The sequence below is a fragment of the Microtus oregoni genome, unplaced genomic scaffold (genome assembly GCF_018167655.1).
Source record: "Microtus oregoni isolate MIOR12 unplaced genomic scaffold, Mior012 000001F_ref0000356, whole genome shotgun sequence".
Taxonomy (NCBI): Eukaryota; Metazoa; Chordata; class Mammalia; order Rodentia; family Cricetidae; genus Microtus; species Microtus oregoni.
This window is the reverse complement of record NW_024543060.1, coordinates 56,435,014-56,448,512: the sequence shown is the minus strand read 5'-3', so window position 1 is coordinate 56,448,512 and position 13,499 is coordinate 56,435,014. Positions and strand designations below refer to the sequence as shown.

The following is a 13,499-nucleotide window of genomic DNA, read 5'->3' as shown; positions in this document are numbered from 1 at the left end:
AATGGGGTCTAGAAGAAGCCTTGACCTTGGTGGCTGGACAGGGAACAGCCCTGGCAGTGGGGAGGGGCCTGGGAGGTTCCAGAAGCAGGACTGGGTTTCCTCTGTGACATAGCCTGGAGTTGTTCCTGGCCTCTGTGACTCCACCCAAAGCTCAGGGCTCACAGAACTCATCACTCCCCCTCAGAAACAAGCATTACACCTTGTGGCTGTCACTAACACATTACTATAGATTTTTCTGTACCTTCCTCCACAGATGATGAAGGTTTCAATATTTACGTGAGAATATGTTTCCTGGCAACGTCCTTACTTTATCCTGCAAATACATGCAAGAATATTTGTTCTATTTTGTAAACCATGGCCTCATCAACAATAGAGCAAAGAGACTTTATTATCTTTGTGGCTTTCACTGTGAGTCACCAACCATGGATGGCCTGGTTGCTATAGAAATATAACTATTAGAAACTAGACAGCAAATGGCAGCCTGGAATGAATACATAAATAAAATAGGGGGAGAAACCAAAGTATATAGTGAGAATGTTAATAAAATTTTTATTTTCATTTACTTGGGGTCTTTACATCTAAAATAGCCATATTAAGCAATAAAACAGAGAAGAGAAATTCTTAATTCCCGCCCCCCCCCCAAATTGGAATACTCTCATTTTTCATGCATTTTAAGTGGGAACAAAAGTTCACACTATTTGGGCTCTACTGCTTCGTTGAGAGATAAAGTATCTGATTTCCTGAGACACTTCTATAAACATCCTGCTATATACATTGTCATTGGGGCCTGAGTGGCTCCCACCTGCAGGAAACATGACCTGGGAATTTTTCAACCCAGGTTTCTGTTTATCTTTTTGGCTACAGTTGAATGATTGCATGTTGATGAGTGGGTGAAGGGAAAGGCAGGCCTCGCTTTGTTTCTTGTTACAAATATCAAGATGTGCAAATGATGTGAGACAGACAGATGTATTAGCATTCATTTGTATCCGCTAATGACCTTATTCAACACAGCAACCCTCACCTAACAAATGGCTAGTCTTCAAAGCAGAAAAATCTGGCATTAATGAATTGATTTTGATGACTCTGTCCTGCTGAGGGATGTAGCCTGTTTCTGTCAGTGATGAGCACTGCACATGAAGATATTATAATATATAGATATGTACATATACAGAACTACATCAAGTCCTGGAGTCATTATATGTAAAACTTAAGACTTGTATATTAGGGCAAAGTATAAGTATTAAATCATGAGCCTGTCCCTTTAAAGACAGTGATCGCTACAGGAGGCCAAACTCACAGCCCTAACAAATAAGGCCTCCCTGTAGCTCTCCAATTGGTTGTCCACTGCCAAAAATTTAGTACTACAGTTGTTCCCATTTCAGCAGGGACATAGAAAGTCTAAGACACTTGCTCAGAGTCCTACAGTGAGAATATACTGTTGGGCTGACAGGCGTCCAGTGTGTAGACTCAGGCTCATGATCCGTTCGCTCTGTAGCTGCAGCTGATCTCTGCCAAGACTAAATAATTTCCTTAGTTAGGAAGCAAGTGGAAATCTGGGTGCTTTTTGTTCTCTTTGACTAAGTTCATTCTTTCACCTTCTTTACTTCAAACCATTGTTAATTTCATTTCTTAAACATGACAAACCTTATATTTGAACACATATTTTATTTTATTTTTTTAAAATATTTATTTATTTATTTATTTATTTATTTATTTATTATGTGTAAAGCATTCCTTCCATGTGTGCCCACAAGCCAGAAGGGGGGCCCCAGGTCTCATTATAGATGGTTGTGAGCCACCATGTGGTTGCTGGGAATTGAACTCAGGACCTCTGGAAGAGCAGTCAGTGCTCTTAACCACTGAGCCATCTCTCCAGCCCCCACATATTTTATTTTTAATGTGTGTGTGTGTCCATTTTTCTGTCTGTATCTGTTTTCTGTGTCAATGCAGGTGCCCACAGAGGCCTGAAGATGGCATAAGATCCCCTGGAACTGTAGTTACCAATGGCTTTGAGACACCTGATGTCTTTGAGACACTGGGCATGGAACCTGGGTCCTCTTGCAAGAACAGAACACATCCTTAGCCACTGACCTATCTCTACATCCCCCAAGTTTTACATTTGAAAGGACCAACAAGTCAAAATTTATGTGTGCATCACCAGGACATCAAAGATGCTGACCGTGTCTTTTATTGTGGTTTTCTTTATACTGAAGGCTTCAGTTTCCCAACCTTAGAAGAAACGTGTCCTAGAATGGGTAATAGCTGCTCTCCCCAGTACTAGAGGTACCGATGGACTAGAGAGTTCTTCTTGGGATACAAACTCTTAGGCACACAAACTAAAGAGTCAAAAGGCCCACCAACCACCCCATCTTTTGTTGGCGCCACCCTTGGGATGGCTGGGTTTGACATCATTGAAGTAACTTATAGATGCCCCTCTACTTTATTCCCATGGCAGACACAGAAGTAGACCCCATCATCTTTAGGTTTCACAGACGCCAAAAAGATACAGGGCACGACATACACTAAATTGTGATTTTGGATCTGTCTGGAAATAGGGGCATTTTCTTTCTTTAAACATGATTAAGATGAAAGATACCCAGATTCTTTAACATAAAAGAATAGGGGTAGTCTACGTTTCCTCCATATAGAAACATCCAGCCACTCCTATCTATACAAATGGAAATGGCCACACTTCCCTAGCTTTTTTTTTTTTTTGGTCTATCTATGCTTGGCTATCTATTCTAGGAAATATTTCAAGAATGAGAATTGAAGTTCTTAGACTTTAGAATGCTTTTGTGAATTTTTGCCTCCTTGTAGTTTTCTTAATTCTATAATTCTTAACCGGACACAGTACCAAAGTGCCTTCTAAATATGCATCACTACACCGTAGTCTAGTGTAGCTCTTATTCTTCAGGAGTGTGCTAGGTGGAAGTTAATACAGAAATGAGTAACTGCTTAAAGTGAAGAGAATAAGTGTCTATACATTTATATCACCCCCCCCCACACACACCCCAAGGTTCAGGGAACATCAAGGAAGATGGTGAAGATTGATTATAGGAGCTAGAGGTAGTGGGTACCTGCAGTGAAACAGTATTTTCCCAACATGACAGGCCACTGAACACACACTCATAGCAGCTGTGACTTCCCGTACTAGACCTATACAAGATCAAGTCAGTCAACATTCCAGGAAGAATTGGGAGGGGCACAAAAGCCTCCATTTGCCACCAAGGAGCTATTGACAGTCACTGTTCTTCAAGGTTGCAGGCCCTGGGTAGGTTCAAAGTTCCTGTGGATGCCCCATGCATGTATGGGCAGCATTATAGGAAGTAAGGAGAAGAACTTGGAAGAATTCCAAAGTAGTTGGAGAGGGGTTGCAGGCATTTATATGGCTAAAATATATTATATGTATGTATGAACTTTTAAACGAGTAAATGAAAATAGTATATTAAAACCAAGATATACATGCAATAGAGGTGATTCTTGGTAGGAGAGAATAATAACAAAACTAAAGGAAGCTTTTGGAATGAGAATTTGAAAAGAAATGCTCAAACTTACTGTTTTGAAAGAAGGTCAAGAAATAAAATATGAAATTTATTGGTTAACCAAATTTACAAGACTCATACTCATCACACGAGGGACAGAGTTTGTACAAAGCTGCTTTAGAAGGAATAAGATATAAGCAATAAATGTTTATGCCTGGAGCTACCCAGAGTCGAAAGGCACCTCAAATTTCATTAAAAGAGAAAAGAAACAAAATTGTTATAGGCAAAGCTGTTGTAGGAAAAGGTAGTGCAAGCTAGATCAGTCTGAAGTTATATTCAGGGTCCACGTTACCACACAGATCATGGGTTTCAGTCATGGTCTTTAGCCAGAGCTACCAGCTACACAGTCTCCCTACTTACCCCACCCCTTAGAGCAAGCACACATTTCCTGGAGACCAATGGATCGTCTGGTTAGCATCTCACTTACGTGAGCTTTTGAAGTCCTTCTTTTTCAGTCTCCTCCTCATCATGGTTCCTCGTGGGCTGGTGGAGTAGAGGCTTCGAGGTAAAGTCCCCATGTTCAGGGAACTCAGGCTGTATGCACTCATGGAGGTCGGAGAGGACGAGGACACCATTGCGGCTGGAAGAAAGTGAAGACTTGGCACAGAGCATTCCTAGGTGGGGCCTGAGCCTGCCACCCTTGCCAACCAGCAACAACCCAAAGAGACATAGGACACAGAGCCACAGTGAGTCAGTACCCACATCTGGACGGAGACCAGGCCCTGGAGCCAGCACGTTAGGATCTCAGTCACACGAGTTTGTAACTTTTGAGGGACAGGGTCCTCCATAGCGTATGGGTGCACACAGACTATGAATTTTACTTTAGACAAAGACAGAGATTGGAACAAAGTCCTCCACTGATAACTTAAGACACCAGTGTACACAGTGCCATTTTGTGGGTATTTTCTGACATGGATGTCTTAAGTGATCCACATACATGGAGATCTGAGACCACCATACTTCCATGTTCTGCGTTGTCTTCTGAACTGCATATAAAGCCTTCGGAACATTTATACATTTTCTTCCTGTACTGTTTTTGTGGTGCAGGGGACTGAACCCGGGGCCTCACACATGCAAGGTAGGTCACCTATCATCAAGAGACATTACTGTCTCTTGCATTTTTTTAAATGACAATGGAAAAGGAGAGGCCTGAAGCCAGAAACGAGACATGTTGTTAGTACAAAGAACTAACAGGACAAGGGAAAGCAGGCAACACACATGAACCAGAGATGTAGTGAGTTAGGGAAGGAGGCATAAGAAGAGAAGACTCTAATATAGACCAGGGCGAGAAAGCATGGAACATTACGAGGACTGTTTGGAGGAGGCGCTTTCGGGAAAGTCAGGGCCGGCACTCTGCAATGGTCTGGGTGGTACGAGTTATGGTGATGGTTGGTGTGAAGGCTGCACGGGTTGCTGGCCCAGGATTCCCAAGGAAGTTGTCTGTTGCTCCTTTGAATTTTCACTGCCCATATGAAGTGATGATGAGGAATAAGAAAACAAAGAACCAAAAAACAGAACAAAATGAAAAACAAAAGAAAAAAAAGAGGAAAAAGTAACTGAATTGCACAAATTAAAAAAAAGACAAAGAAAAATTGTTAACAAAAATGAAAGCTGCCCGGGGTGGGGTGGGGGATCTATTTGGCTTTGCCGTTTTCTCAGCGGTCAGCAAAAGAGATGATTAACACCAGCCACGGAGACTTTTCATCTTCCTGAGAATAATGCGTGTCTTTCTCCCAGTCCATCTTTTATCTCTTTAAGATGACTACTGAATCAATTTCTAATCTCCCCCTGCGCTTCACTGCAGAGATTAAAAAACATTTTTTTTTAAACTTAAAAGTCATCCCCATAAAGATATATGGCACACGATAAGTAATTAAAGCTTTGCAAATCTCGGTCAGTTCGGAGCACTTCTTTGAAGAGAAAGAGAAGGAACAGTTTATCATGCTGACTTGGGATGTGTGGGCTGTAAGAGTCACAGGCACAATTTACCACCCCGATGTTTTAATTACACTACTATCCATCACGGGCACTTGATTTTCCTCAACAATAAACCGCAGACATCATCTGTGCCTATCAGAATCTTTTTTCTTTCCTGATTAATAAGGAGAAAAGTTTCAATGTATTTTTGTAATTTTTTTAAAAGTTTATTTGCATGAGAAACATTTGGTTTCATGTTATTATATTTTATTCATAGAGCATCAAGATTGTAATGAGTTTAACTTCAAAGTTAGCAAGTTTCCATTTTGAATTTGCTGTTGTTAAGAGTTGAGTTTTATGGTGGGGATGTGGTGCGATTGGCAGATTGCTCCTTCAGCTTACAGGAGCCCTGGATTTGGTACTCAGTGTGCATGGCCCAGGCATGGTGGCACGTGCCTATAATCCCAGCACTCAAGAGGTGGAGGCAGGAGAATCAAAAGTTTAAGGCCTTCACAAGCTACATAGCAAATATGAGGTCAGCCTGGGCTCTATTTTTTAATTTTAAACTTTATTATTAAAATGTTGCAAAAATGTTCATACCCTGAAGTTAACCAGACTTTGCCTTCAAAAGCAGGAAAAATTAAAATTCTCTCTGGCATTCTGGAAAAGGAGTAGTAGTATCTCTTTGTCATTATGTCTGATAGGAACATTTTCACTGAATGATCTCGAAGGGCCGAAAAGAGCCGTGAACTCTGATTGGCATTTAGGATTCTACAGCTAAGAATCTGCATGGGTTGCAGTAGTTCCTCCCAGAAAGTGTTTGAAGGCTTTGCATGCATGCAAATGAATGTTCTAACGTAAGGGCTTGGGAGGGCACCACCATTCTCATTCTCTCTGGAGGGGGGAGTCACAGCAAATGCTCTAGTATGGACAGATCTTCTGGAGTGAGCCTGCCCTGGGCTTCACTGACTCGCCTTTGTCCTACACCTTCTCTTAGATCTTGCCAGCTACTTAACCTCTCAGCTCCCATGTTTTCAGAGTCACCGATCATGAAAACATCTATTCCTGCGGTGGGAATTATGCACATACATGTTCAGCATGGTGCTGATCCACAGAACACAGCCAAGGAGCTAGGAGAGACAGCACCGTTTCTCCCTACGGTGCCATCTACTTGCGGACAACAAAACGCCGTTAAAGGAAATACGCGATCTTTGTCAACAGATTTTACTCGCTTGACACTTAGATTTTAGAAGACTTGTCAAAAGTCTGTAAAAGCAGCCATTTTCACAGCTGCTATAATCTCATGGTCTGGAACTGGACCTATCCTTCTGCAGGAATAGCTGGTTTGGGATCCCCGTGTCTATGAATTCCCTGGGTCTCACCTGCCATCTCCTTCGAGACCAGTGCAGTACCTCCACACTTGGCCCTCAGACCCACATCCTGCACCTGCTTCCCAGGATCTACAACACATGTCGGGGAAACTTTTAAATGTATGTGTTCAGTCATGTCATTCCTGTGTCCATGGCTTATGGTGCAAGGAGAATCAGTCTATACTTTCTAATTTTTTTAAAAAAGCTTTATTTATTTAATATGTATACATTTATTTATTTAATACGTATACATGCTGCAGGTCAGAAGAGGGCACCAGATCTCATTACAGATGGTGTGAGCTGCCATGTGGTTGTTGAGAATTGAACTCAGGACCTCTGGAAGAGCAGTCAGTGTTCTTAACCACTGAGCCAGCTCTCTAATTTTTTTTCTTGGATTATTCACCATTTGTATCTTCCAGCCACACTGGACTAATGCCTCTTTGAACAAGCCGGCCACCTTCCTTGTTTCATTGTGGCTTCTGTGCCTACTTGGTTCCCTCCAGCTGCCTGTATGGCTAGCTCATTATTGAGGCCTTAGCTCTGGTTCTCTTTCTACCTAGGAGCTGATGCTGACCTTGCTGGCTGAAGCAGTTGCCACTGTCATGTTGGCTTCCACTAACTATATCCTGCACATCCCTTATTATTGTCTGAAATGGCTCTAACACACAATGCATGTTAACGGTCTCTTTATATGCGCACCCTGGAAGAATACAGCTCTGTTCATCTCGCTTCTGAGAGACTAGAATGGTACCCAGGACATAATGATTGACATTTGCGTGGCAGCAGCTTTTTCCTTGAGATAAAGGAGCATCTTAGGCAAGACATTAGTGGTTTTTGCTCCCCACCATCTTTGTTTTAGTTTGTGGCACAGGACACCTTGTAGCGACATGCAGCACTGCTAATTTACAATCACAGGCTATTGTCCTCTTTACAAAGGGTTGTCTGTGTTTTTAATGAAGCCAGGCAGGAGTGAATGGACTTCAGAATTCCACACCCACCTTAGCTCTTTACTGAGGACTTCAAAACGTCTATTCGAACATCTATTCAAAACGTCAAGCCAACTTAGTGAGCCCGTAAGGCAGGTACTGCCAATCACCTATTGTGTGTTTATCCCCATGCCAGTTGCAGTAGGCAGGCACTCATTTACTTAGCTATGCAATCATAGCTGTACATGTTCATTGAGTCCTCTCTGCATCCCAGATGCTGTGTTAGCTGCCTTTTCATGGAGAGTCTCAGGCAATGCTGCTTCTAGTATTCGGATGAAGTGAACATTACCATAACCCACACTTTATAGATGAAGAACCTGAGATACAGAAAAAAGTTGGGTAGCTTTCTTAAGGTTCCACGCGAGGTGGCGTCAGAATGAGATCTCTGGAAGTCTGCTCTAGAGCCTGGCCCACTGAACTGCACTGCTTCTTCCTGTAGAGGCTCCTAAAGCCCTTCTTCAGCTGAGACAGCAGGCTGAACGCACAATGCTTCCTGTGCCAGTGCACTGTGGCATTGCTGCTACTGTCTCAGAAGCATACGCCATCCAGGGCTGCTACAGTCTCAGAAGCATACGCCATCCAGGGCTGCTACAGTCTCAGAAGCATACGCCATACAGAGATGCTACAGTCTCAGATGCATACGCCATCCAGGGCTGCTATAGTTTCAGATGCATACGCCATACAGGGCACTCTCTTTGTTTTCCTAATTATGTTCTCTTGCCCTGCCAGGATGTCTGAGAGAATGGGTCACAACTAGTCTGGTGGTTGTCCCTGGAGATCACAGAATGGAATATTCTGCTTTAAACAGATTAAGTCTAGGGACCCTGGCCACACTTGCTTCCCTACAGCCCCCTTTCCTTTAGTCAAGTTTATGTCTCCTAAAGACCTGAAGTGGGAAAAATTCCAACCTCAATGAAAACTGTTTTTTTTAAAATTGTATGTTGGGGATGTAACTCAAGACCATACACATGCTTAGACAAGCATGTTTCTCCGAGCCGCACAGCCTTCTCCAGTGTTCTGGAGACTGCTGTCTGCCAGGGAAGGGGATAGTGGATCTCTTATCCCCAACAGGCTCGGCCTCTCCCACACTGTTCTGGAATTACTGAGATGAATGCTTTGTTGCTAACCGAATTTGGAAAATGTTGGATCTTCATATTTTCATGAGATAAGAGACACAGGGCCCAGGCATCACAGGCTGGAAAAAGCAATCAGAACTTATATTTTTGGAAGAATGGTGAAAATATGTCAGACTGAACTAATATAAGATATAATTATGTTTAGGTGCCATTCTTTATTTCTTTTAGTGTCTGCTTTTAACATAAAACTTAGGGGAGACACTCATAAGCTAAATAAGGTAGACAGTCAGCTCTAGCCTGATAGCTTCCTACCATACACATACGACATCAGCACTTCCAGGAAAAGAAAAACAATGTGTTCTTGCTCCATACAGCTCAGATTATAAATTCTTCATCTTTTCAAATTATTTTAATATTTCATGAGTTGGAAACTATTTGAACTATTAGGATTTGTATCAGGGTAGAAAAGTAAAATAATGAGGTAGCTAAAAAATAAAAAACAGTAAAGTTTTGAAAGGGTTTGCTCACATTTCTGATTTACTGATTCCAGACATGAGGTGCATCTTCCTAAAAAAGTACAGCATGCAATCTTAAGCCTTCTGTGCCCCAAATCCAGTGGTGACTTCATATACACCAAGAAGACACACAGTTTAAGACATCCCTGCCTTGAGGGCTTGGGGTGAGACCTGCGTGCGTTTCCACATCCCTAGCCTCAGCATCCTTGGAGTCTCCATTCGACTCTGCTGATTTCCAATCCTAACCTGCGAATGTTGCACCATTTCCCCACTCCAATGTGTCAAATTAAAATCTGATAAGGGCAGTGTGCTCTACTAGAGATTATCATTAGCTCCAGGGCTGTCTAAGCTCCATTTAATTAAAAAAGGTTGCATCCAGCTGACTCAACCAGTAGGAAAATTATTTCATCCTCTTTTTTTTTATCCCCCTGTAGAGAAGTGCAGCGCCTTTTAGAAGGTGAGAAACGCAATGCAAATGACCTTCCCACAAGCAACTTCCAGTGTTAGAAAACCCAGCTGTCGCTAACTGTAGAAAAGCACAGCCTCCTCTTTCAGTATAACCGTCCCAAAGTGGGGAAGCCTTCCTGTTCCCAGGACTGAAAAGGGGCGGTGGCCTGTGCTTTAGTAAATAAGTGGGAACAGGAGTATGAAGGAAGACTCCACCAGAAACACTGACTTCCTGGATTCGTGACTCCAAGTCTTGTGTTTGTTAAAGATGCCCGAGTGGATGGTTTTATGCATTGAGAAAACTTATCTGGACCCTACGGCCAAACAGTGAGGATGCAGATTCCCTCTGCTGACTCTATTTACCGCAAGGGGTCTACCATTCTCATTCCCCTGGCATGAAGTCGGGCGAATGTGTTCTTTATCTTGGGGTATAAATATTCCAGAAAATAGACAAAAAACTAGACATCAACCCTTCATGCAACTGTCTTTTTCTGATGACTATTTAATATATTGGCTGTTAATATTATTAATATGAATTTGTTTTATTTTACTTTAGAATAGTAAAAACATTTCATTGAGAGACTTAATGATGCTGGGAACAGGCTATAAAGGCCAACACTATCTGAAGGCAGCTCTTCCTGGCCTCTTGGCTGCAAAGCGTGCTTTGGGTTTTACTTTTTTATTTGTTTGTTTGTTTGTTTTATGAGTCTTAATGCTTGCTTTCATTGTCCTTGACAGTCAAAATTCCCTGTGACCACCAGGAAGTCAAATCATTTTCCTTCTCCTAATACTCAGTTTGCATCAAAGTTTAAGCAAACACAAAAAAAATCAAGTAGTTTGAGCCTCATATTTCAATCTCAGAATTTCTTTCTTCTGTTTCGGGCTTTCCACTGACTACAAATGCTTGTAAAGGGTACCCTGCAGATACAGCAGGGTGAACGAAGCCAACCTAATGGTATGATAAAGGGAGGAGCATGTGTCTTCCCGACTCTCTGCAAGAAGAAAGCTGCAAGAGCAAGAAAGAGAGAAGGGTGCAGAAGGCTCGTCTCACCATGGTCAGGTCCCTTCAGGGCCAGGCGGGTCTGATGGTGCGGGAGAATCTCCAGCTTCACCTGGTCGGTGGTGTTGGCCAGGAACTGGGTGGCTTCGGCAAGTGTACAGTACTCCATGCTCGTGCCATCGATGGAGAGAATGTGGTCTCCTACATGCAGCGCCCCACATCTGTGGAGAGGAAACACAGCAGCATGGAAAAGCCTTCTCTTCAGAATGAGACTTTGATGTTCTACAGAGTTAGAGCCTTAAGGAATTATCATTACTTTCAAAAATTGAATGTTAGTAGAAAATATTACCTGTTATATTTTAGCCATGTCGGGTCTGAATTGGAATGGAAAATTTTTGTGGAAAAGGCAGAAAAATCTGAAGGAATGATTTTTCTTATTTTCTTATCTTTGAAAATATTTTGTCCTTAAACATTTTGGGGTGGGATGGGGAAGAAGGCAAGAGGGGTGAGGAGAGGAGACAAGAAGTTTTTCCTCCCGAGTTTGTTCTCTTTTTTCTCTTAGGCTCTTCTATTCACAGTTAGCATCTTAAGATGTGCTGCAGTGAACTGGCCTAGAGTCTCATGTATGAGGATGATGAGGAGTTTCAGTTACTGCTTCCTTCAAATCTTTTAAAAGAGGCTTCAATTTACCAGTTCTTTATTATGGCCCTCTGTTGTTGTTTTTTGTTTGTTTTTTAAATCTGGAGTCAAACATTAATTAGCACAAAATAGAAATTACGCAGGACTTAAGAGTAATGAAACCAGACTTACATGGGGAGTTGGGGGAAAGCTAGGGGGAGGGGTCTAGCTGCTACACCTTGCTGGAGAAGATACCGGTTGGCTATTGGATGAACTGAAAGCAGTAGACACAGCAGTCAGCACCCGGGCAAGTGGACAGCTCCCCACACTTTTTACCCATTGTGGAATGAAACCCAAACAAAACAGAGGCAGGCAGCTGAAACACCCTGCACTAGCGACCTTGAGAAGGTGCCTGCATCAGTGGCTGCCACTGTGACTAACTGCACAGAGTGGGTAACTAACAGTGGTGCTGTAGGGCACCCACTCCTTGGGTTGCTGTGCAACAGCAGGGCCAAGGGAGAAGGAGCCTGAAAATGGTGGACTAGCTGAGTCCAGCCAAGGGTTTCCATGGTGAGAATCTCCTGGTTAGGGCAAAAACATTTCTAGACCAACCTTCCGTCTGGAAATAGTGGTCTATGGTGACTCACTTCAGGTACTCGAGCATGGGAAGTGGGGTTTTCTTACCTGGAGCTGTAAAATAATTTTATTACATGAAAAAGCAGTCTTTTTGCCTCTTCTATCTTTATCTTACAAAGATAAAATGTGAATCAGAAAAATGAATTTCATTTTTATCATAACACTGTAATGGTGTCTAAGGAACCCTTGACTGGAGGTTGTGAAGCCATGAAGATTAACAAACTATGTCAGTATCAGGCTTGTCTTTAAAAAGCATATTATTCTAAGAATACTGTATTACCCACTTTTCCGAAAAGGACTCATATCTTCTGACCGCAGGATTTAATTGTTAATGATGCAGAAAAACCCATGACCTTTCCGAACAGGACTGGATAAAGATCAGTGCTTTTAAGCATGTAACAAAACCAGAACTTATTTTTCTGAGGGCACAGTAAATAAATGTGTTTGTTTGTTTTTCTATTGAAAAAGGGCACACCAGAAGTCTGGATGAAGTGACATCTCATAATGAAGTGGCTGATGAGGTAGTTATGATTTTAAGGATAACAACAGAAAGTTGTTTTCTTATGTGAAATTTGTAGAAATTGGCAACAGGGCTCTTTTTTTCTCTCTGTGTGTAAAAGTATGTAAGTGTGCATATTATATGAGTGTGCATATCATGACATTATTAAGCACATACACAGTGCTGATCAGCAGACATTTGCTGCGACACTCACCTGTCTGCAATACTTGCAGATTTGATTTTGTCTATGACGATGACCTGTTTGTTACAGCACACTGAGGTAGTTAGGGCAACCCCAAGGCTGGCACCAGGAGTTTTGGCAACTTCAACCAGTAGTGGCCCGGATGCTGTTGTCACAGAATCTGTCAAAGAATACATTTCAAAAAATAAAACAAGATAAAGCAAGTAAACAAACAAAAAGATAAAGAATGTTTAATCTGGTGTTGGTTTGATGATTTTAACCACTAAATTCAGGTATGTTTCTATTATGTCCACACAGCTTGAGGGCACCTTCTCCGTAGTCAGTGTGTGTACACGCCAGTCCCTGGAACTAGATTTTAGTCTTTGTGACAGCTAGGATAACATCTCACTGATCAGTTTGTGCTCTACCCTGCTTGGAACGGTACCTGGAACACCCTAGATTTTCTTTAAAATAAATTAATTCAATACATGAGCAGAACTTGCTATGTATGCACACATTTATGTGTATTGATTCATGGAGGGTGAATAGAAAGAAGGGGTAGATGGAAAAGAATGGATGGGAAAGGGTAAAGAAGGAAAGAATGAGAGAGAGAGGAAGATAGGAGAACGAGAGAGACAGAAAGAGAGAGAGAGAGAGATAGATGATAGAGATAGAGAGATAGATGATATCTCTAAATTGTCAAATAGCAGGC

At 42.1% G+C, this 13,499-nt stretch overlaps 1 protein-coding gene across 8 annotated transcripts in view; it reads right to left on the bottom strand.

Moving 5' to 3' along the window:
- Grip1 (glutamate receptor interacting protein 1) overlaps positions 1 to 13,499 on the bottom strand; it is a 640,059-nt gene that overhangs the window by 91,399 nt on the left and 535,161 nt on the right. For 5 of the 8 annotated variants that reach the window (XM_041666725.1, XM_041666698.1, XM_041666716.1 and 2 more), the window contains 4 exons: positions 12,821 to 12,968; positions 10,905 to 11,074; positions 4,849 to 5,004; positions 3,970 to 4,122 (listed from right to left, as the gene is read on the bottom strand). In XM_041666725.1, the coding sequence (XP_041522659.1) occupies positions 3,970 to 4,122; positions 4,849 to 5,004; positions 10,905 to 11,074; positions 12,821 to 12,968 (627 nt within the window). The remainder of the gene's footprint in view (positions 1 to 3,969; positions 4,123 to 4,848; positions 5,005 to 10,904; positions 11,075 to 12,820; positions 12,969 to 13,499) is intronic. The other 3 variants (XM_041666733.1, XM_041666740.1, XM_041666749.1) reach the window with 1 other exon arrangement.